Source organism: Falco punctatus (assembly GCF_963210335.1).
Source record: "Falco punctatus genome assembly, chromosome: 2".
Lineage (NCBI taxonomy): Eukaryota > Metazoa > Chordata > Aves > Falconiformes > Falconidae > Falco > Falco punctatus.
The window spans coordinates 75,444,523-75,469,228 of NC_137581.1; the positions used below are offsets into that span (position 1 = coordinate 75,444,523).

General features: G+C 38.6%; 2 protein-coding genes across 11 annotated transcripts in view; one reads left to right on the plus strand and one right to left on the minus strand.

Moving 5' to 3' along the window:
• Positions 1 to 39: 39 nt before the first annotated feature.
• On the minus strand, positions 40 to 24,515 carry CRYZL1 (crystallin zeta like 1). 10 transcript variants are annotated; one of them, XM_080374743.1, is made up of 16 exons: positions 23,829 to 23,994; positions 23,343 to 23,420; positions 22,921 to 22,992; positions 19,964 to 20,041; positions 19,380 to 19,453; positions 18,698 to 18,744; positions 14,625 to 14,693; positions 12,480 to 12,613; positions 11,553 to 11,664; positions 7,783 to 7,806; positions 6,560 to 6,658; positions 5,677 to 5,798; positions 5,111 to 5,216; positions 3,371 to 3,416; positions 2,543 to 2,685; positions 40 to 150 (listed from the first exon to the last, which is right to left on the minus strand). In XM_080374743.1, the coding sequence occupies exons 3-15, from the start codon at positions 22,984 to 22,986 to the stop codon at positions 2,586 to 2,588; spliced, it is 1,077 nt and encodes a 358-aa protein (XP_080230869.1). In that variant the 5' UTR covers positions 22,987 to 22,992; positions 23,343 to 23,420; positions 23,829 to 23,994; the 3' UTR covers positions 40 to 150; positions 2,543 to 2,585. The 10 variants fall into 10 exon arrangements, with proteins under 10 accessions (XP_080230869.1, XP_080230870.1, XP_080230873.1 ...); XM_080374744.1 differs by lacking the exon at positions 40 to 150 and adding an exon at positions 161 to 294; XM_080374747.1 differs by lacking the exon at positions 40 to 150 and adding an exon at positions 21,658 to 21,771 and having other exon boundaries at positions 2,256 to 2,685; positions 19,964 to 20,037.
• ITSN1 (intersectin 1) overlaps positions 24,404 to 24,706 on the plus strand; it is a 141,179-nt gene continuing 140,876 nt past the window's right edge. Inside the window, exon 1 of the mRNA XM_080374684.1 lies at positions 24,404 to 24,510. The gene's annotated coding sequence lies outside the window, so the exon portion shown is untranslated. The remainder of the gene's footprint in view (positions 24,511 to 24,706) is intronic.

The following is a 24,706-nucleotide window of genomic DNA, read 5'->3' on the forward strand; positions in this document are numbered from 1 at the left end:
CAAAAGGGCCGAGCACCGCCCCTGGGCGGAGCTGAGGTAACGCGGACGCCGCCATTTCTGCCGGCCCCGGGGTGTCTGAAGCGACGTTTCCGTGAGGCGGGGCGGGCTCCTTCGGCAGCTCGCCTGACACCGCTCTCCACCCCGCGTTGGCTAGTAAGTGAGGGGGGGAAAAAAAAAAAAAAAGCGTTACCGCGAAAACCCACAAACAGATTTCGGAGTCCATTCTGAAACCAGCCTGAATTTCTCAAGACGGGTATTGAGATCGCCGCATGGCTGCACCAGGACAAAAATCACCTGTGGAGATAGTAGAACGCGGTTCCAGTTGTGTGAAACGTGAGACTAAACACACTCCGTGTGTGTTGGGGGTAGAAGACTAGTTCTGACTGCGGTTCATGGCACTGGCTAGGGCCCATGCTGCAGGATTTTACTTCAGACAACTGCAGAAAGCCCATCCTCTCACCACCAAAAAACAGGCAGTAGTTTTCAGCTACTAGACAGATTATCCTTGCCAAAACAGCTCCGAAGGCCATTAAATAAAGCAATGATGGATTATAGCACTAATTTAGACACAGTGCTGTTTTTGAAGACGTGTGGCTGCCCTTAATAGCAACCCACATTACCTGCACATTCTGGTTGTGCAGGGCTTGAGCTCACCAGAGCAGAAGCATCCTCAGCAAAACCTGGTCAAAAGCCTCAGCTGGTGCAGCTCCTGGCATGCCTCTCGACATTATTAGCACTATGACAGACCACAGGCAGCCTTCCACTGGGCTCTCACAGCAGTGTACAGGTAACAGCGATGCATATGTGCCTTGTCCAAGCTATGAAGGAACAGGCAAGTAGCTGGCAGCCTTTACCCCCACAGCCGGGAAGCCTTGCTCACATTCAAAACTAGTTTCTGCTTTCTTTCATCAGGGGATGTAGGAAAGAGGAAGTAATCGCTTAGGCAGCCTCGTGAATCCTTCCTGTTCAAGCACATACAAACCTAAAGCTAGCATCATTGAAGAACATCACAAAATGCCGAGACATCTCAGGCAACTAAATGCACCCATAGGCCACTTAACACCCAACCGTGCAGAGACACTTGCTTCATAACTTGATCCAGCTGAAAGACTTAAACTAAGGCTAGCTATTGCTGAAGTGGTCTATGGTACCACAGGGTTCAAAAGGCATTTATACATGTAGTTAGGAGCAACACAGCTACTGACAAAAGATCTCATAAAATAAAAACTGTACGATAAAAATCTTACTTTTGCAGTTTTGTCAGTGGTTGTTTCTGTTTTATTAAACCTTATTTTTTAACCTGTTTTCTTTGCTCTGATCGACTTAATTTTGCAAACATTTCAGCTAAAATGAACATAATCAGTAAAAAATAAGTGGTTGGGTACAAGGCTTCAGCTAACTAAGAAGATTCACATGCTTCGTATGTGTGTGTACACACATAAGAGCACTGCTTATCTTCAAGGCTGCATTACATCACATTAGTAGTAAAGTAAGATTTACTCATGCTTTTATATGCTTCCCTTGTATCATTTATCAAGAACCTACTACAAGTTCTCTGAATAACAGAAGATAGATTAATCATGCTTCTAAATAATCTATTTGCACTCAAATATTCCAACTTCTTACACTGGTTTAAAGTGTTAGTATCTGTTTGAGCCATCCACAGAGTGAAAATGAATAGCGCAGCTGAATAGAAATATTTTTGCTCTCAAGTAAGAGCAAGTTTGAAGCCACATGCTTTGAAGAAAGAAACAGCAGTTCCTTCCCTACTGCTGATTAGCAGATGTCAGTAATAGAGAATGTTGGATAAACAGATTTGAGCCGTGCTAGGCATAGGACTGAGGTTGGAAAAGGGGAAGTGGAAGTGCAGAGTGTAGGAAGGTCTTACTGGAAAGATTTCAAAGATAACATTACAGTAACAAGATACATAAAGTGCCTCAAACATCTCAATGACATGATCGTATTGGCTTATGGACTCTAGATTTACTAGGTTTACTGCCTGGTTGCTAAAATGAAGAAAATCAGCTTGGGGGCAGAACTCCTACAGTCAGTACCTTACCCTTCCCCTCTAGCATCCTTGCCAATTCTGATGGTTTCGCCTGTCTTTCAATTAAATAACAATTTAAAATGTGGATTAAATACTTTAAGAGTATGGCAGAGAGCACTCAGTCTCAATGCAGTCAAAAACAAAAAGGTAAAGGTGACTATTGGTAGGGGGGCTGGAGAAGGGAGGACTAATAAAAAACACCAGAAAATTATTTTTTTTCCTTTAATTTCTTACAGTTGAAAAACAACAGCAACTGAGTTTGCCTGTAGATGTTACTGACATTTGTAATTGAGGCAGGGCAGACAAAATTTCTAAGTCAAGACTGCTTCTTTAGAAGTTGCTGATGGGAACATTCTGCTCAAGTGGATCAAAAAAACCCCAACCCTGAAGTCACCGGAGCTTCAGAAACCATTTGTGTTGAGGTACAAAGATCTTTAAATTCTGGTTACAGATCTATTTGAAAATGTACACTAGTTTACTTTTCAAATACATTACGTTTCTTTGTCTTCCACAGGCTTAGAAATCAGAAAATTTTGTGTCAGAACTGGATGACTTGTCTTTTTCTTGCTTGATTCTTCTGAACTATTTCCATAGAAACCTTGGCTTCATACAATGGGATCGGTTCATCCAGTTGAGGCCTAAAATGGAACAGTATGTCAGAAGCATCTGGTGAGCTTGCTCAGATAAACAGAAATATTGCAGGACTACTGCTATAGACTTTACTTTCAGTATGTAAACTTTACTCTTTAAACAGAATAAAACTTCTACAGCTTTGCTTCGTTCACAGAACAAGGGAAGAGCCCTACAGCAAACAGGAAACAGAAGTTAATTAAAAGATCCCCTTCTTATGGGAGGAAAAAGCCACCCAGATGGTGAGGTTTTTGCTCAACAGCAGTACAGCTATCCTGCATTAGAGAAAGGATCTTCCATTCCCACATTATTACGGGAATCTTTGTATCTAGTGAAGCCGTCACTCTTAGCGGAATATTAGACAATACCATCTTTTACAGCCAACACCGTTTCTCAGATACACTGCTGAGCAGCCAGATATATGCTCTTCCTCCACCAAGAAAAGAATGTGCTGCCTCTATTAAATTTTGACATACAGCATAATCGTGGGGTTAGCAAATTTCCTTGTGCTTAGCCTGCTATATTAAAAACAGAAATAGACCATAAACAGTTCCACAGAAACTGTGAGGCATCTTTTCCTAAGCATCCCAATAGAAATTTGTAGCACAGTGCTCGCAAGAATTTTTTTAATTCAACATTAGAAATGTAAATAAACAATAATAATTAAAAAACAATAATAATCACATCTCTCACCTGAAAATGCTACTTGATAATTTCTCCATGATATCTTCTAAGATGGGTATCTAAAAGGATTGTCAAGGTAACAATGTATTTACAGATAAATCCTTCTATAATCACGTTTGCTGGCAATAGCCCTGTACTGATACAATATGCAAAATGAAAATTAACCTTAATTTCAATCTTTAGATCAGATTTATGCACTTTTATATATATCAAAAATGTCCTTTCCTGCATCAGTAAGTAGAAATGAAATATGAAAAATGGAATTTGGAAAAATAAGGCAAAAGGGTTAAGATCAACAAGTGCAGCCCACACTAGTACAACATTAATTAGTGAGAATGGTAATTGTATTTTTTGTACAGAATGATGATGACAGACTTCGGTACCAGTTAACTATCCCTACCATTCAGACAGACATCTCAAGTAAAAATCAAAACAAAGTTGGGAATACAGCTGAGTCTGTAAATTCTTGGAGCACTACTGTGCATCTGCAAGGGATCTTTGCGTTAATGACTAGCATTCATGTCAATGCAACAGATGAGGCTGTATTTAGTCTCTTTACATGAAACCTAAAAAATAATATTCCTTCATTTTAAGAGCAATCTGGTTAATATTTGAAGCTCAATTAATTTTGAAAGTGGTCACCCTTGTGATTTCTTCAGATGATATTAATGCCATATGCTCAAGAATTTCACAAGATATACAGATTTTTTTTTAAAAAAAGCCAAATCAAACCAGATTTTTCCTTTCAACTTTAAAGCCTGTTGTGCTAAAACATGCTGTTGTTATTAGAGATACCCCAGGAGACAACAGAAGAATCTTACTTGTTTAGTCAGCTTACTTTTTATGTGGACAACTACTCAGTAAGCATTCAACCAAAATACCAAACTATACAATGATTCATGATAACCGGCATCCCATAAATATTTCCTTAGTATTCCTGACCTTGCCTAATCTACTTTGCAGTTCAGTGGAGGAGGGGAGGACTTCCTGGCAGCACAGTTAGTCGTTTCACAAGTATAATGACTTAATCCTCACCTGCCTCTGCTGTTCTGTTAAACTGCAAAAGTGATTCAGCAGATCTCGATCTGCAGTGCAGTAGAGAACAGGGAGAGTCCTTAAAGCCATAAACAGACAAACCTTCCATTACCTGAAGTGGTCCATGGAAAACTGTCACATTAGTACAAAGCTCAGAGTCTAGCTGCTAAGACCAAACGTAGGTAATGCAAATAATGAAGGAGGCATTCCTCTTCCCACACCCACATATTTGCCTAATAAATTTTATGTATGCAACATTGCAAATGATGAAGAGGTTATGAAGCCAAAATATTGTAACTTTTATGGTTAAACTGATAGCATTAAGATTTACAGATGATCCATCTACTGCCCAAAAGAACAAAAAGTAATTCCCCAGACATCAAACGCATAATATAAAAACTTAGAAGAATTAAATCTTCAATTAATTGGTTCAGTCTTGAACCAAAACACTGCATTTTCTCCAGAACGTGTTTTTTCTGTTTCAGCACTGCTTTTAACGAAGTATGTAGACATGTATTTAGAAGGCATGTGGAGACTAGCTTAAGTAAAACATGAGTGCATGTTAAATTTTAGTTATGCTGTATGCTTAACCGTGCTGACCTTTGAGCCTGTGGTTACATAACTGAGTAGAAAAGAACAATTTTATTAGTTGGTTTCTCAGTTGCATTTCCATACATTAGCTGTCAGTATTCAAAATGTCCATCGAAAGGATATAGAGATACTTCCCTTGCTGTATATTGGACAAGTTCCATATCTCATCATTCAGAAAGGAGACTGTGGCTCCTTTAAGAAACAAGGAACGGCTATCTGGAGGATCCAGCTTAAACAAATAGAAGAAAAACGTTATTTACACTTTCCTACCCAAAAATAAAGGTTTAATGGTTATTTTATATAGATGGTTAAAACAAACAAAAAAACATCTCCTGTCCATTAAAACTTAGCGAACTTGTAATATTTACAGCTTTAAGTATTTTTCTGTCTTGTCAAACAGGTTAATACCCCAAGCTAGACAAAATAGGTCCTTTAAAATTTGTCAGTACAGCCAGGCTATTAACATAACTTACTATCATCTCAGAGAAGAGAGCCCCAAAATTGTCCAAAAGGAAAATAAAAACATTTAGTATTAATGCTGTATACTTCCCATTTTCTGGATGTGAAATTTTTTATTTAAAACTGATACTGTTTAACAGTGAGGAACCATTTGGCCACAGCAGAAGCTCACAGACACATCCATAAATATATGGTGGTGCAAACTAACCTTACTCACACAAGATCTTTACCTGAAGATTTTTTTCTGTTGTTATCCAGTGTCCCCCAACACCAAGAAGGGTAATGATATCATGCTTATGAGGCAGAAACTGTGATTTTGAAGTTGATTCATCTTCAGCACTATATAATTTCACTGGGGGAAGCAGGGAGAAGAAATTTAATTTGAGCTCAGAAGAAAACTCTATTCAGAATGAAAAATCCATCTCTTCCTGTACTGAAACCCACATTATCTTGGGATTCTTCACAGTCCTATGTCTTCAGATACAAACAAGTTGCAATGTATGCATATGAATACACACAACAAAAGGTGGCTGTTTGGAACAGCACTACAACTAAATTTTGCTGTTGGTCACATGAGAAGATTTAGGAAAGTAGATCTTCAAGTAAATCTTCAAGTAGAAGATTTAGGAAATTCAATATATATTTCTTTTAATTCAGCAGAACTTTAAGAAGTTCCTCAGTTACTTCAGCTAAAAATAGTAACTTCAGAGTTTACTACTATTATGATTGTTTGAGAATACAGGTTGATAGTACTGGCTATTACGGCATAATTTTTATATTAAAATAAGGTACCGTAATTGATGTAACATTGATGTCACAGCTCTACTCTTCAAACACATTGTTTCTTTTCAGTTTTAAACAGGAAAATTTCAGATAAATTTAGCAGATGACTAACAGTATTAGATGCTTCCACTAGAGGGTGACATGAGGAGATCTTAAAAAGATCTTGCTTGAGGAGATCTATTGAACAGATGATACATAAAATTGCATGCAAACAAGCAACTAAATGTTATCTTTTGAGGTGATGATCCTTCACCTATATTACCTAGAAATAATAATAAACTCCCCCCCCCCAATGGTGCTCTGAAGACCAGATTTTCTTCAATTACATACCTCCAGCATCTAAAACAATATCCACTCCCAGGCCCCCAGTTTCTTCCAAGCAGCTTTCTGCCACATCTATCTTCCCATTTGACACATCTATCACCCGAGCTAGAAAGAGCAGTACATTTGGTTAACCACAATAAAAATGTAGAGCTTAGATGCAGAACTGAACAGAGAGTTTCTCGTTTCTGGAAGTATTACATAAGCAAGTTTGCAGCTAAGTCAAAAAACTTAGCCAATAGTCAGGGGTTTTTTTAATTTTCCAATGCAGTGCAAGATCAACACCAAAAAATATGTATGAACTTTATACTGATGCAGAACTAAAACTGACAAGTCTGTGTAGGCCAAAAAGGATAAACTATGCCACTGTAAGAATTAGAAATCCTTCTGTAAAGTTCATTCTTTACTATTCTACCTTTCTGAAAGCACCTTCAAAACTAGCAAGTTCTGGAGTGACTAGCCATGTTACTGAAGCAAAAAAAGAGTGGCCAAAACATAAGAAGACACCTTATTTCACATCTCCCTACTTTGCAATTACCAATCAAATAACCATAGCAGTCATGTATTGGGAGAGTTTTCCAAGCATAGCTTTCTTCCCTTACTTGACATAGAAATAACCGCTTCCTTCCAGTCCCTTGCAGAGCCTTTCTCTTAGTTCCACATCGAGGGAAACAAAAACCTATTCTCCCTGACATGGAGCTCTGTCTCCCAGTGCAAGTCAGAAGTTAACATGTAAAAACACAAATTCAGTGAATTATGAGGCACTGACTTGAATTTTCTTATGATTCCAGCAAGTCAAATCCATTTTTTTCTTTAAAAGAATGCTTAGTAACCTTGTTACTAATCCATAGCCCAGATAAACTTGTATTACTTTCTACATGATGTTTTTAACCTCTAAATGGCTCTCTGCATCATTAAATAGTTAGACGGAAGTATTTACATCTGTTCTTGAAATAGTTCTGAAGTCACTAATACATTTTCTTCTTGTATCTGGGATGATATATTTATAGATGGTTATAAAGATAAATCACAGAATCAGGAATAACTAGGGCAGAGAAGTAGCAGCTAAGGGTTTTAGCTTTGTTTCATAATTACGAGGTAGAATAAACATTTAGAAACTAAAGAGGCCAAAGACTTCTCAGCAAAACGGTAACTGAAATAATGTCAAATAAATCTGAAGTCATATTTCCAAAGCATAACAGATTAAACTCAAATTTGCAATGTGTACTTACCCACTAAAGGCTGCCGTATACCTTCTTGAGTTCAATTGCAGGGAAAGAAGGAGAGAAGAAAAATTGCAAGAAAATGGTCATTAAGAAGAAATACTCAGTTAATGCTTTGGGGTTGTTTTTTTTTTTTTTTTCTTCCAATCAAATCACAAGATGCATTCAGATTCCTAGGTCAACCATTTAATTTTTTCACTGAAGTCAAATTATCTGGCTAAAGAGAACACACACGGTTGCAATTTAATAGAGATGTCACATTAAATTAATAATGATAGTCATATTCCCTATATGCAAATAAAATCCCATAATATCCTTTTCTTATTAGTTTCTTCAGTCAAAAAGTTAAAAGGTTTTTCTTAACAGGGCAATTTGACATGGTATAAAATTTCTGCAAATAGTTTTACTTTTTGAGAATAATCCTGATTTAATAGACTCAAAGCCTGACTATCAAAAAGAAAGGCAACAGTATAATCAGTTTGACTATCTTCTGTTTAGCAAACATTTCCAGTTTTGCTACTTAATACAATAGTTATTACAGTACTCTTAAAAATCCTCTTCACTTTCTTTCCTAGCAAATTGCTGTAACAATTTCTCTCCACTGTGGAAAAGGCAGAGCATCAAATTATAATTTTATATAACCCTTTGTCATTTATTCAAAATTTCTCACAAAACATTTGTAAATTAGTTCAGTTTCTTCTTCTGTGACTTGCACAACTTCTAAAGTAACATTATTCTGATCGGCACAAAGGCTTTGGTTTCTCTCTCCTTTCACTCTTGGTGAGAAGTACAAATACCAGTATTTCCACAGCTACCAGAGTTTACTCTTACGCAGTAAATTCAGCTACAAAAATTTAAAAACTGTCATACAAAAGATCTGCTATTTGGTTTATTGAATATGCTCAAAAGCCATGAGATCACTGATGAGTTCTTACCAGCAATGTATCCACTGAAAGCTCTGCATTGGTTTTGAAGAATAAAAAACCCACAAGAAACCAAAAAACCTAAAAAAACCAAAACCCCAAACCCCAGAAAACCTCAAACAAAAAAAATAAGGAGGTAATCTAGAGAACGGGAGAAATATATCTATTTTTTTCTTCTGTTCTCTAACAGAAACTCATCCCATTGTTTATATAATAGTCTGTCTCTAGTTTGAAATGTGGGCATTAAAATTTCAAAATTTGTTATAAACCCCTCCTTCATATTATTATTATTATATTTACTCCAGAGATTACTGAAGATATGCAAAGACCCCATGCTGTTGGTCTGAATATGAATCCTTAAACATTAACAAGAACTTCTACTTTAGGCACTGGAATCATATTTATTAAAAACCAAAACACAACAAAACACAAAACAACCAAAAAAATCCCACAACTTCCCAACAACAATGAAAAACCCGAAAATGCAAAACCAGTGCCTTTTTGTTTTAACCCTGTTTTCTCTTTTTAGTGCTGTACCCAGGTGATAGCTCTTTATTTGAGGCTGCAATTAAATTTTTCCCCCATATAAGCAATGGCCTTTTCAGTGCAAGAGATGGCTATTTCAGCTATTTTATGAAGCAGCTAGTTATGCCATACACTGATAACACAAATTGCTGCTCAGTGACAACTGATAAAAAAAATAAACAAAACCCACTAAACAAGTACAAAATTGAAAAAACCTCCACCCATAGACATTAGAAACCAGCTTAGATATAGCTACCTACACTTGGTTTACTTAGTGCATTTATTTTATATTAACATTCATATAACTTCAAAACAGCACCAAAAAGTAAATATAAATATGACTTTGGGTTCCTTGGCGTATGGGCTGACAGGAATAACATTAATTGCAAAGTCCTTTCTTAGCTAATAGTTAAGTTTTCATATCCTTTGCAAAATATACCCATAAAACATTACAAAGTGAAGTTTTAGGTCTTTTGTATTTACTCCTTTCACCCTGTAACAGCTGGCATAACAAATCTCTACGCATCAGCCGCATTCACAAAAATGCTTTATGTTCTTATGTCTGTAATGTCTATTTATACGCTAAACAAAGACTTTTGAAATAAGAAAACAGAAAACCAGCTTTTTTTGTGGAGACAATATAAAAATCTAGAGAAATAAGCCTGCCGTGTCTTAGAAGAAATGATTACGTTCCCAACACAACACTTTGCAGTTCCCTGTTGAAGATCATTAAGTTCAGGCAGCAGAAGAAACGCCTTTCTCCCTGCTCTTGTGTAATAACCTCTCTGCACGACACTCCACTTCCTGCTGCATTATCAGCACTGCAAAGCCACTACTGAAGAGCTAAATACTCACTTGGTAGGCTGGAAGTGAATCACTCCCCAGCACTGCAGATGTGTGTGAACGTGCAGCCCCAGAATGCACATGCACACTGTGTTGTCTCTGTGCTTCCACTGCCAGTTCTGTTCTTGGGAGCCAGAAAGGAATCAAAATTCACAAGAACTCTGTTCTCTCTGTGTCTAAAGAGCAGCTCTCTGGCTTATTTCATCCCTCTGCTAGTTTACTATTCTTGAGTCAGCCGGGAGAACACAAGGACAATACTATGTGCACCTGCATATCAGCAATGCCTGGTTTTAGTGAGTCACCAAGATCAAGAGAGATTTGAAAACTGCTCTAGTTCTCAATTTGGAAAGCCAAGATTGCTAACAATATTACTATGCAAAATAACAAAGGAGAAAGGAGTCAGAGTCACAGACAGTTAACTTTGACATTATCTTTTTAATCAGATCTCATCTTAATGCATATATATTTTGGCTGATATGACTGTAATATATGTAGATGTGATAACGACTACACAATTATTTCTCCCACAAAGGCAGTCTTACAAGAGACCCAGCTACTCTTACATATACTTCTTTGAATGACAATAAAAAAATAATACACTGAAAAATAAACTTGATGATTATACTGTGACAGTCTTTGCATTTTGAGGAGGAAGTATCAGACACTGGTTTTAACCTTTTGTTCACTGTACAGCAAAGTTCACAGACTGCAATAAAACAGGACTTTGCAATACCATCCTTTATTTTAAAATAATAAAGAAATATTCTACTTTCCTCCACTTTGCAACACTGAAATAAGAAAATGTTTGATTGGGAAAGATGCTAGTAGCTTCAACATAGAGTACTTTGCCACAGTCCAAACAGCATTGTTACTTCCAGGGAAAAATCCCCAAAGACTTAAGTATCAAAGAGATGGAAGAAGTCATAGATAAATGCAAGTATTAAGTCTAATGCAAAGCTCATTTAGGAAATAGGAAAATGAAGAGCATTTGGACATCCAGCTAGTTATGACAGTACTTGAAACTGGGCTGCCACGCAGCTTGACAAAATACTATTAGAACTAATTTGAGTCTGATGAATACTGTTATCTCAAGTATGTGATTACACCTGAACTCTTTCTCAGGTACCTAGATCACATACTGTGATATATTGGTGATTTAGTAATGCTTTCTTGTTCACAAGCAACAGTTTTATAAAATGAAGAGACATCTTGAGTAGCTGGGCCAAAAGCCAGCACTCAAGCACTATTGGAAAGTACCAAGAGACAGTCAATTAAATTGTAACAATTTAAATGAAGAATAAAAATGCCATTAAATACACCTAAACCAGAAATTAAATACCTATGCAGTACAGAGCAAGTTTTAAAACGACTATTTATAGATTTGTATTTCAGTTTTCAGCTACTGAAATACATCTCTAGACTAAAAAGAAAAAAAATATTTTGAGACACTCTTTAGTGTAAACTTTAGCACTGAAGAATGTAACTTACCCACAGGAGGTCTAAGCCTCTCCAGGTATTGCTTATCTTCAAGACTGTATGCAGTAGAGATTACTTTAGCTCCTCTATGTTGTGCTAATTGAATAGCTATTGTACCAAAAGGCTGCAGAGGAAAAAAGGTAGATGACTTTATTTACAGCAACAACGTGATGCCAATTAAGAAAGATTATATTGCAAGGGACATTCAGGAGAACTCAGGAGAGTATCCAGAAATAAACTTAGTCCTTCAACAAAACACATCTGAACCAAGGATTTGGATATTCACAGATCTGCTTCTGCTCTAAGTAAAGCCAAAAAAAGTCTTTTCATTAACTGGGAAGCTCTGAACAAACTTTTAGTAATGAACTAGTTCTCCTTTTCAACAAAAGAGCTCAGATTCTACTTTCAATAATGCAAGTACCATAAATGCAATTGTAACTTGGAGCTTGGGGGCTTGCTTGTTGAAGGAAGAAGTGCTACCAAGGAAAAAGCCCCAGCCACATTTACATTAACGAATCTTGGCTAGGGCAAGCTCCACATCTTCATTAGCAATAAAGATTGCAGTAATGCAAATGAAATTATTTATATCTAAGAGAAGTTAAAAAGCAGTGGTGGGAAAGGAATAAGAAAATCAAGGCACTTTCCTCCAGTTATACCTGAGGGCTTAAGGTAGAACTATGTCAATGTAAAACACCAGAAAAGAATTACCTCTCTTCACTACCCGCACAACATGTAAAGGACTGTATTCTTGGCTCAGTATCTTACGTGGGAGGGCCCTTCCTATTAATCCATATAAGCATAAGGGTGCTGCCAGGAATAAAATACAAGACTTAAGTGTAGCATGTTGTAAGAAATCCAATTGTTCTGGTGATAAGACAGTTATTTATGGCAGAGGTAATCTTTCTGTTCTGAAATTATTACTGCACAGTTGTTACCTACACTTGCTCCATCCATTACAAGGACAGTTTTTCCAGGAGAGACTTGGGAAAGGTAGTGTAAAGCTGTGTATGCTCGGACACCATCACGAACAGTCCCGGCTGCTTCAACCCAACAAACTTTTTCTGGTTTACGAACTAAGTTTAGGGGAAAAAACAAATAAACAAACAAAACAGATGGGGAAAAAAATAGCAGCAAGCCCCTGACATTTCACTATTTTTTTAGACTTCACCAATTTCTAAAATGAAAGAAAATTATACAAATCAAATAGTCTACAGGTGTAATTATAATCTAGTTCACACAGGCAATACTCCAATGTTGTGGCTCATGGCAGTGTTAGGTCAGCTACATAGAGTCAAAATGGGAAAAGCAATCATTGCAAGAATAATCAGTTTACTTCTGCACCATTCTTGTGAGCAAGTTCAAATACAAATACAGTATTTAAACTGTATAAAAGTATAAAAAAAAGAGACACACACTCCCTACCATAACCTTCTGACAGAAAAGATCTGAAGAGCTCTTCTCCTTTTCACCAAGATAATTCTGACAAGAACACACAACGTGGGTTCCAACCCATGAGTTGCTTATTCTCTTTCTCTATAAATTAGAATCTTCTACTTCATAATCCATTGGTATGAACAGCTTCAGAAGGTTATACAACATTTTAAGAGAGATAAAGATCAAGATAACATTATTTGTCATCTGTTTTCTGTTGTCTCTACATAGAAGACACTTGTTTTCCCATTCGATTCATGGGCTTAAAAGGGAGGTAATGTTAATGAAGTATTCTGTTAACTAGAAATCAGAAGCTCAAACACCATTTTTAATGTAAGCCATTTACATGATTTAGCATAGACCTTGATATTAAGCTAGAAAATCATCACAGCCCAGCTGAAAGTCTAGCACAGAACCACAGTAAGTAAGCGCAATCCTCTTGAGGCACACTAGAAAGGAAAGACTGGAAAAGTTTGGTCTGTCCCTTTAAGCATAAGAATTGGCAGTTTAGCTTGAATCAGGGAAGCTATAAAGCAACATAAGCAATGCAATTATTTATCAGTGTGCTGCAAATGAATTCTAGGGGTCATCACTTTGTGTGCCACTTCATACTACTTAGTACGAAGTAAGCTACTGCAGGTAATATAAAGTCAGAGATATTTACTGCCTATAGTTACTGTAACTAGTGATAAGGCAGCAGAGACCTCTAGATTTCATTTTGCTTGATTTGTACTTTTAAGTGTTAGAAAGAATAAGCCTTATTTTTTCTTTCTCCATGAGTCCATGACTTAGTTTGCAAAAACTGTCATAGCTAGTCAGGAAGATTTCACCTTCAAACAAGTCAATATAAATAATACTCGTTTACTTCTCATATATATTAAAAATACACGGAGAGGATATTTTATCATATTTTATGCAATAGAATTAGATATTCAGTTTTGGTATAAACAGATTTGAAGGAGTCACCTCATAACTACAGAGGCTGAATTCATGGACAGTCACAGAAACACAATACAAACTCATTTGAGCAAAAGAGTAGTTTACTCCAAGTAACACAATGAACTACTGGGAGAGGCACAGAGATTCCAAAATGTAGTATTCTACATATTAAAGCACTCTATGCCCAGAAAGGGCAAACTGGAAACTCCAAATTGAAAAGAATATTTCAATGCCAGGTTTTCCCTGATTCTTATACCCTGAAAGTTCTTTTCTACAGCTTCTAGTCTGCTAATTTTATCCCATCTGTTAGTCTGGTCACAACTGATGCTCCTGGATTGAGTCAAAATGAGGAAAAAGTTGCCTTTTTCCTCATTTAGTTTTGTAAGAGATGAAATGAGGAAAAAGTAGAAAGACAACGAAGCAACAACAACGGAAGGGGGTGGTGGTGGTGGTTGTGTGGTGCAGGCAAAACATAACCCATTAAACAAACAGCAAAGAAAAAGCCCTTGAGAGTACACAGTATTCAAAGCTTCTATGAACAGGTTAAGTAAACAGAATGTCTGAATATATATGTGTATATATATATATATTTTCAGAACAAGCTATAAAGAACAAGTTTGCCCAGAGGTCCAAGTTAATTAGCTGCCTATTAGAAAAGCTGAAGTCTGAAGATATAGTAAATACAAATATTAGTAAAATATATGAACTACATACCCAAATAATGCTCATGAACTAGAATAACTTCACAAAGACCTGACTCTTCAGAATCCAGGGGCAAAATTCCTGAAAAAAACAATTGAGCATAGACTTTAATTTCAAAGAAGCATATGCTACAAAAAAGCTCCTAATGAAATTGCTATTCCCACTTGGTCTATGGTTCAGTTGCCCTCTTCTCAGGTTTATGACAAATTAAGAAAACTTGGCAAAGTAACAGCCTGTAATCTCCATGGGCACAGTGCACAAGATAGTTCCAAAGGTGCTCCAAACAGCATTTTGGGGTTGGGGGAAAGAAAGAATGGGGACACTACTGAGTGTTTTTTGCTACTGGCATGCTTAATTTTTGTCAGGTCATGTCTGAACTCATTTCACACTGCTCTCCCTCTGATGAGTGCTCCTGTTTCTACTCTGGGCCATGATTAACAAAGAATAAAATTGAGCTACCATATTGCAGACGGACACAGACCAAGCTGTGCTGCAGATAACTCCTACTCTTCTATCCTGATGCCTGTACATGTGTTGTTAGTAAAGGCAGCAATAAAGGGACAGAAAGAAGCAGAGGAAGAACAAGGAAGAATGTGTGGGTGTAAGTTTTTAAAAAGTTGGAATAGAGAAGAATTGAAGGGAAAAAAGCCCCACCCATGGGAAACAGAGAAAGTGAACAGAACAGGCAGAAATAAAAAGAAGAAATCCATCCTGGTCATAACAGTGCTTATTTCCTCCACTGGCCAAAGAATGAGATTCATGAACAGCAGGTTCTGGTATTTGATCAATCTTCTGACTATATGTACCCTCTATCCTCATAAAACAGCATTTTCTTTCTTCTCCCATCCAAATCTTATACTCCATTTAGACCAAAGCAAAAGCTTTGGCTTAAAATCCTCAGGAAATTTAGCCGTTATTTCCAGTCTTCCATAGTTTCTATAAAAAAATGGTTATCCTACAGTGCTTTTATATATCTGCAGACCTCTCAAGGGTTTATCTATAGTATAACAGTAAAAATTCTAAAACAGCTATTTACAGCAGCTATTGTGCAATTATGAAATAACATAAGAAGGGCAAGAATCTCAGAACAGAACACACTTTCTTACTATCTTACTCACTACTAGTTCTCTCTTACTTCCATAACTTAAGTCATCCCCTAACCCAGGGGTCCTCAAACTACAGCCCGCGGGCCAGATACAGCCCCTCAGGGTCCTCAATCCAGCCCCCGGTATTTACAGAACCTCCCCACTCCGCGCCCCGCCCCGCCGAGGGTTGGGGGGGGGGGAAAACTAAGCAGCTGCAGATGACTGCCTGCCACTTAATCCACACGCTGGCCCCCTGTTTAAAAAGTTTGAGGACCCCTGCCCTAACCCTTTAACTTAGCATACAAAATACAAGCATGTATGAAAGAATATCCCTAAGAAACACCTCTTCTGTCCTAAAACACCATTCAGATTTTTATGATTAATAAACTATTCTATTTCAAATGTTAAGAAAAATTTCCTTATAGTAAACTAAAATAGCCTTGGCACCTAAACCAGTCTGCATTCTAACACCTTACTATATAAAAATGAAAACACAGAATGAGTAATACATGAAGACATTCCTTTTCCTGACAGACACAAAAGTTCAGAAACAAGTCACTTTATCTCTTAACACTCCAGACAGGCTCCAAGGAGTCATTGTACATTGCTGCCAACTCCCACTGATTTCAGGGTCTCTAAACCATTCACAAAACCATGGTCCTTATACTAAGGGAAAGACATGGCATCTTAAAGAAGCATGCCTCTTAGTATACCTCATAATGTTTACGGAAACTGCAGCGTGAAGTATAGACTTTCATTTTATACATGCTACACACATCAAGTATTTGACAGAAGTACAAAATCAGATTTTTCATCGTACTTGCCAGATATACTCCACATAATCAAATCCAGGAAAGCACTGGACTATTTATGTATTCAGTAACAGGACATGTGGAAGAACTGACATGCAAACTAGCTAACCACCTAAATCTAAGCAGGTACGTTTATATTTAGGTTCATGTCTCAAAGTATTTGTGGCCAAGTGAACTCTCAGAATATTTTTCCCTGCACTTACTTTAATGAGGAACATGGCATAATTGATTGCTAAAAGATTCTGAGAGCAACAAGTAAAACTGACTGTAACTTGAGATACAGTATATTTTGTGACAGTTTGATGTTATTAAGCACACAAGTAACCAAATCATTTGGCAATAGTTCATTTTCTTTTTAAATCCACTCATTAATTAACTGTGGACAAACTTACAGCAATAGTAACTGGGAAGCGTGCTTGTTAGGAAAGATTTAGCATAATAGAAATATTTCACTCCTATCTTCTGTCTTTATAGGATCCATATTGGACGCATAAGATTGAACAGCTGTTTGAAAGCGAATGCTATGAGATTTCAGTATTTAAATAAGTGCGGTTTCTTTCTTTTAGGGCTAAAAATATTTAATGCTGTTTTCTTCATCTTCCCACTTCCATACATGTAATTCTGACTTTTCTGTACCTGCATTTGCAAACATCAGTATTCAAGAATAAAAAAACACAGACAACGTAAGTCTCAAACAAAATGCATCTGTGTCTTTATGACCGAAGTAGAGATTTCGTTCCCTTAATGTCAGATTTACTCTGAGGAAGCTCAGCTGACTCAAACTACTTATTCTGTATTTGAACTAACAAGAATGGAATGAAGTCCTAATGCACAAAAAAATCCAACCCTCCAACAGCCACTTAGAATGTCACTTTGATTTCTCAGGTCTTTTCATATTTTCATGACATATTTTCAGAGCGTTTTTTTTTGCCCTAACTACTTCCCGAAACTGTATTCCTTCAGCTACAACAGAAGGATTGAAACACAAATACTATTTTAAAATATTCAACAGATGCAGCATATGTCAGTAGGATATTTAATGAAATGAGCAATACTGTTCACAGTAATGATACTATTCATAGTTTGAAGTTAATTCACATGCAAGACCAGGAAATGCCTGGCCGTAACTGTTCTACTTTATATAACAAAGCAAGGCCACTTCTGTACCCCATAAAATAGAATATTAATTCCAACTTAAGGACTACACCTTCTGTGGTGAATAAATAACAATAATCCACACATTCCATTAGATTTAAGCTAATGATATGAAAGGTCTGCCCAAGTTTTACCAGGAAAAGAAAACCCCCAAACACTTTCCATGTGATTTTTGACCTGAAAGTCTGTTTTACAAACAAACAGTGATTACCACTTGCCCTTCTGATGGGTTTCTCTGACAATAATGTCATAGCAGAATCACAAAGCACAGACTCCCTGCAGTTAAGTTAGGGGGGAAACAAGTTCACTTTCAAGAACTCTAATGTGCAGTAAAAATTAAGATTCTGGAAAACTAGCAGCTTGAAACTGTTTCTTTTTCAACGTGGCCTTGTATTTAGCAAAACACCTGAGTACGTGCGTTGCTTTTGGCAACTCAGAAAATCAAGCAGAACTGGTGAATCTACTTGCATGTTTAAATTTAGGACCACTCGAGTTCTTTACTCAAACAGGAATTGAGATGACTTAAAAGAAACTAAACAGTCTTCAGTATGCTTGAAGAAGAGATTCATCACTAGCAGTTAAAAACATATTTTTATATCATCCTCAAGAAGGCAGGAAGTAAGCCTAGATTTTGTATCATCCACAGAAATCAAAAGATACTTATCAATTACATTAAGATAGTGTTATAAATACAAATAATTGTGTATGTACTCAGATGGTTGCCTTTAGAACACTCACTCCAATGGCTAATTGGACCCAGGGATATATTCATAAGGATTTGGTGAATGAATAAGGAATATGACAGATTACATTAGCTGGGGACCTGAACTTCCACTCTTATACCAAAAAGCTTCCTTACGAAAACACTTTTAGAATAGAACTCTCATTTGTAAGAGTTTATTCATGTGACACTAATTGAATCTTTGAAAATATATGTCAAACTGTAGCTTTAGCGATGATTATAACTTCAGCCATTCATTATAAAGATATTGCTAATTGTGCTAGTCGATAAGGCAAACAAGTATTAACTTACCCACCACTTCATCATCTGGCTGAAAGAAGGTCACCTTTCTTCCAACTCATGAAGAATATATAAAAAGGAGAAGTTATGAAGATAAGTCTTTAAATTTGAAAGCACTGTTTATTACTAGCTCACAAACCTAAAAATATAACCTGCTACTGAAAAAAAAAGTTTTTTCCTATTAAATGTGCACATACCAAACCCAAATGTTTGATTCACTAAACTCTGGCATCCCATCCACAACCACTTACATGCAAGTACACACATGTATGTGTGTTTGAAAGATCCAGGCTTTAAACTGCACATCAAAGGTGCATATGCCAGTGAATCATTGCCGAGATTCCTGAGTGTTATTTTGTCTTTACTATTCCAACAAATGATTTTTACAAATAAATTAAAAATGGTTATAGCATGTGCAGGATGCAGGTAATATCTTAAGATCTCAGTATATTTTATTTAGAAAGCTGCCATGCATTTTTAATTTTTTTTTAAACTCTGAACAGATACGCAGCAATTACAGTCCAGTTCCTTTTTTTACTTTCATTTCAGCATTTTACTGACTTGGGGAAGCCTCATTAAGAAAGCAAATAGTTCCTACTATTAAAGGTGTAGCATACAAAGAGTATTTATTTGTTCTGGATTACTAGACCTTGATTCTTGCTTCATACCCTCATAAGACAATTACATTAACTTACCTTCCAATACAACTCCAGAAATTTCTCGACCAACAGGTAGAAGCTCCTTCTCCAGTTTAATTTCTGACAGAAGCTAAACAAAAATAATGGTTACAACATTCTTACTAAGGCTCAAAATTTGCATATTTATTATCATCTTACAGTGTTTGATATTCACAGTAAGAAAGTTGGGCCATTACCAAAATGTTACCCAGGGAAAAAAAGTACACACACTCCTTATTTAATATTAAAACCTTTGCACTGATTTTCCCTATTTAAATTTAGAAGCATATAAAAAAACAGAGTTAGTAACAGGCAAGCCAAACTGTGACTTCAAGTCAGTATGCAAAGGAAGATAAAAGGGATTTACTGTAAGAAAATTCACAAATGACAACTGATCCTTCTCCGTAAGTTAGGAACTGAATTACAGGTGCTTTTTATTTAAAGAGATATGCAAGAATACCACATCAATCCTGTGCCCTCTTTCTCAGCAGTAAAGCTATATCCTCAGATGGCATGAATGGAATTGTGCCAATACCCTGGCTTAGATCTTCAACAAAAACTGTAAACACCTCTAGGTTTTATAAAAACAATAAGCAAATACCTTTGTATCTATCCAGCTCAGTGCACAGGCTCTAACTTGTACTTTCACATCATTGTCTCTCGTAGGAGGAAGGTCTTCCTAGGACAAATGTGCAGATGTTACATTATATAATGCAACATGAATGTGCTAGTAGGATCCCCTCAAACTCTTGAAAGCACTTTTCCACAGAGACTTTGTTTTAGATTGTGTTGTAGTCAGAACAAAATTTTTTTTTTCAATGAAAAGGGAACTGATACTCCAATGGATTTACAACACCATTCTGAGTGCATGTATGTTACTATTACAAACCGACTGCTAGATCTTACTAAACCTCAACAGACACTGACATTATTTTTCTGTTGTTTTTTTTTTCTGCAACTTAAATATCACACCCTTATTTGAAACAACTTTAGAATGTAATTATCCCTAATGTCTGTCTAACAGATCTTCAATATTAAAACTATATTGCAAGGGTGACAGAGAATATTAAGAGAATTTTGACATGAATGTCAGACATACTGTACTGAGGTAAATAATCAAGTAGTCCAGATGTCAAAGAAACAGCACAGATAAGAATTGGTGTTAACTCCTACAAAGGATGGCTACCTCACATATACCATAGTGTTCTGCTAATGAAGCTTCCCCTTACTATTTCAACTTTTGGTTTTGGGATTGATATCTGAAATGAAGTAGTTGAGTACTGCTACTTTAAAGTATCTAATTAGCCAAACTGAGCGCTGGACTGCTGACGTTACACAGCTCTTGAAGACCTCCCTCAGGTACTGGAGGCAAAAATGTATTTCCATGTTATACTGTAGTCTGCAGTGTAGACGCCTATTGGAACTGTAAGTGAAACACCTATCAGAGTGTCATAACAGCACTTTGTTTCTACTTCTGAAGTTAAGATTCGTAAGTATGTAAGCTTTCTTTGATTTTTTTTTAAACTCTTCCCAAGAAACAGTTGTTACTTTTCTCCTAGGCTTAGCAACATGAACAGTAACCTCTGTCCAAGGAATATTAAGCTGAACTTTTTCTCACCCCAGCTGAGTTAAATACATGCTGTTCCTTTAAAACTTCAAGGCATTTTGCCAGTTAGACTGACCTCCTGCTCCTCAAACAAACCAAAGTGGGTTCTGGCTCTTTGTTCCAGAAAACAGAAGAGCCATTAAACTGTTGAACTATACAAATACCACATCTCTGGTTTAAAAAAAAAAAAAATGTTAGAATCTAAGGAACTTACATAATTTATGTCAGTTTAAGATTATATTGTCTTTTAGAACTATCCTTTTGGTACGCATAGCTCAATGAACCCAAGTACTGCTACAATACTCATAATAAAATTGCTTTTCTTTATAAAAGAATACAAGACAATGAAATGTTTGTGCTATTAACTGGTTCCTGCCTTCACAGTTTAAATATGTCATTGTTAAGAATTGACCAAGCATCATATAAGGAAGGTTTGCTATGGAAATTCTTCATCTAAGCTGCTGACTTTTCATTATTCACCTTCTGTTCTATTAAGGTCTCCTCAGCCAACTGGCTTTCTTTTCCCTCAGTTTTTTCAATATTTATTTCTATTTAAGATGAGGATTCCATAGTGCTGGTCATTACACTGACACCTGCAGTGTAACTAACACCTTTAGTTTCTGTCTAAAGAGATTTAAATAGGCAAGTCTATGCACAGGAGTGCAGTTTCAAGATTGGCTTTACCTTACCTAAGACTGTGCCACAACTGCCTGGCTCACTTGTTGCCAACATCTACACATTCCCATCCTCTCCTTTGTGTTGGAGCTAGCACTCCTGGAGTCATCACAATGATGTGAACCAACCTGCAAGAAATTACTAGTTTTCACCTGGATAAAAAAGCTGATCCATCTCACCTAATAGCTGCATGACTCCCAAAACCATTACAACGAAGAGAACAAAAATGTGCCACTGAAAGGTGAACAAACCTTTTCAGCAAAAGCACAATTTCACAATCAGTTTAAGTAGATCTAAGACTACTCCGTGAATATGCACCTTGGTTGTATCAAAATCACCCATCTCTGCATCCTTCTCTTCAGGCGGTTCAACAGATGTGCTTCGCTACTGGGATTTTGCAGCTGCTCAAGCAAGATTGATTCTCACTAGCACTATATTGTTTCATTTTGATAAGTGACTCATAGGTATATTTATGTATCTATATTACATAGGTAATATGCATAGGTATATTCAGGTATCTATAGTACACAGGTATATATAGGTATTGATAGTGATTTATTTTGTACCTATAAAAGATTTAAGAATACAGGTTTGCATCCTCAGAACCACAGTAACCATTTTTCTACTGTTCAGACACCCATACTGCATCGATGTATAGTCACTGATAGCCTGCTTTATGCCACTAACTCATGTGTACACACTTATCCAATTAATGTTTACATCAAACTGACAAAGACTCTTTAGCACAATAGTTTCAGCTAAATTTGACAGAAAAATAGTTGTCATCTTGTTGTTCCTTTAAACTGTAGGAAAATAGGTAGCTAGAGACTTATCAGTGCCTCTGAAAAAAATGTTGCACTGTGATCTCAGTCCTCGCTAAGAGCAAAGAACATGTAAGAGGAAAGAAAGTAACAGTAGGAGTACTCCAAACGATAAATTTCTTAAGCAACATTTCTACTTTTTCTGTGACCAGGAAAGCCAACCAGGAGATTTTATCTATATGAAGCCAGGGTTCATTTGCTATGCCTGCAAAACTTGTTTTTAAAATATGGACACCAAAACAGCACAGGGAAATCTAGTACCGGTCTTGCCAAGTGCTGCATGATGATGGTAAAATACACCTCCCCTACTTTCATTTACCTGCCTGTATGTGCAAGGATTACACCAGTTCTTTTTCAAGTCTACAGAACAGTTAAGTGTTTCAGTTATCTTGTGGCATTCAGCCAACACTCTTTTCCCACTAAATGACTAACAGTGCTATTACAATCAGAACTCACTCTTTCCTGGAAGACAAATGTCATTTCCTCTCCAGGTGAATTCTGCTGACAATACAAGGCCTTCATAGCGATCTGGAAAAAGACACAGCAATCAAACTGTAACACATGCAGTATGTATAGAGCAAACATTTGCAAGCAACACAGGGCCTACGAGTCCTTCCAACACATAAGTTCTAAACCAGATCAACAGAAAAGGCAAGATATGGTGCTACCTGCAACAGGTTACATCAGTATTGTTGACCATAACATAGCAAATCCTAGGGACTGAGGATGTACAGCAAAAGGCAATGAATGATACGCAGGATTTACCAGTTGGTGGTCCAATGCAGTAAATGGGTTGCTTGCCACCCAGGCTGGAAGGCACACAATTTGACTAGCTCAAAGAAAGGCAGCGCAAAGGGCGATATAGGAACCTTACATACCACTTCACTAAAAATCACCACTTGGGTTTTTGGTCTCCTCTCACAGCTTGGTGTATGTTGTCATCAACAAACAAGAGCCTTTTGGAGAGAACAGAAATAAGAAAAGAGGTCTTTCCAAGTCGCAGGAAAAAGAAAAGCACAGAGCAGGGAGGCAGAAACCCACGCAGCCATTGTTTCTCGCAGCCGGCACTAACACCTCAGGGGCCGCCCTGAGGCACTCCGCCCCTTCAGACGGGCGGAGCAGCCGCAGCCGGGGCCCGGCGCCACCCTGGGCAGCCCCGCAGGTACCGGCCGCCCCGCCCGGCACTCGGCGCGCCCCGGCCCCAGCACCCGCCCGTTCCCCGAGGGCAGCTGCCAACCAGCGCCCGCTTCCGTTAGTGCCACCGCCACCCCACTGCTATTATTCCGGTGGTTTATTACACCGGAAAGCAGCTCGGCACGGGAGGAGAAGCCAGTGCCTCACAGCGCCCGCCTCTGCCTCCGCACCGTGACGCGGCGGCGCCGCAGCAGCTCCTCAGTGCCTGCGGAGGGCCAGGCGCGGAGGAACCTGCGCGGAGACGACGCCAAACTGAGGGGCTCCGACCCCACCCGAGACATCCAGCCTCCTTCGCCTCAGGGCCGCCAGCAGGAAGAGCCCCCCAGAGCCGAGACGACGCACCGGCGGCCCCCAGGCAGCGCCGCCACGCCGCAACCGGCAGTTGCCATGACAAACCGTTACTTCCACCGCGCTCCCACCTCAGCGCCCTGCAGACAGGGCGGGCACCGCCCCCACGCCGCACTCCTAGGCCCGGACGTCCAGAGCGACCCCGCGTGAGCTCGTGATTGGCCACGGAGGCCGCCACTCAGATGGAAAGCGGAGCGGGATTGGCTAGGGCGGCTGCCGCTCGGTACACGTGAAGAGGCGGGAGCAGGCCCCCCCGGCAGCGTGTTAGACTACGCGGCCCAGCAGGCTGCGCGGCGGCGCCGCTGGGCGGACTACAGCGTCAGGGACGCAGCGCCTGGCAGCTGCCGCCCTGTGTGACCTACCGAGAGCGGGGCCGGCAGCCGAGACATCGATGGGGGTCGGGGGGTCGGGGTGGTGAGGGAAGGAAGAGACACCGCCTTGAGTTACCCTTATGCACAATAAAGGGGCCACCCGCCCGCCTCTCGCAGGCGCGTCCCGCTGGAGGTGAGGAGGGAGCCCGGCCGCCCCCTCCCCGCGGCCCCGCTCCGTGCGCGCTGACCGCCTCGATGCGAGGGCGGGCTCGGCGGCGCCCGGGCTGGCCGGGGGAGGCCGGGTCTCTGCGGCGCTCCCGGCCTCTGATTGGCGGCACGCGTCTGCCCGTCGCGCGGGGGGCGGGAGGGAGGCCGCGGCCGCGCGCGTC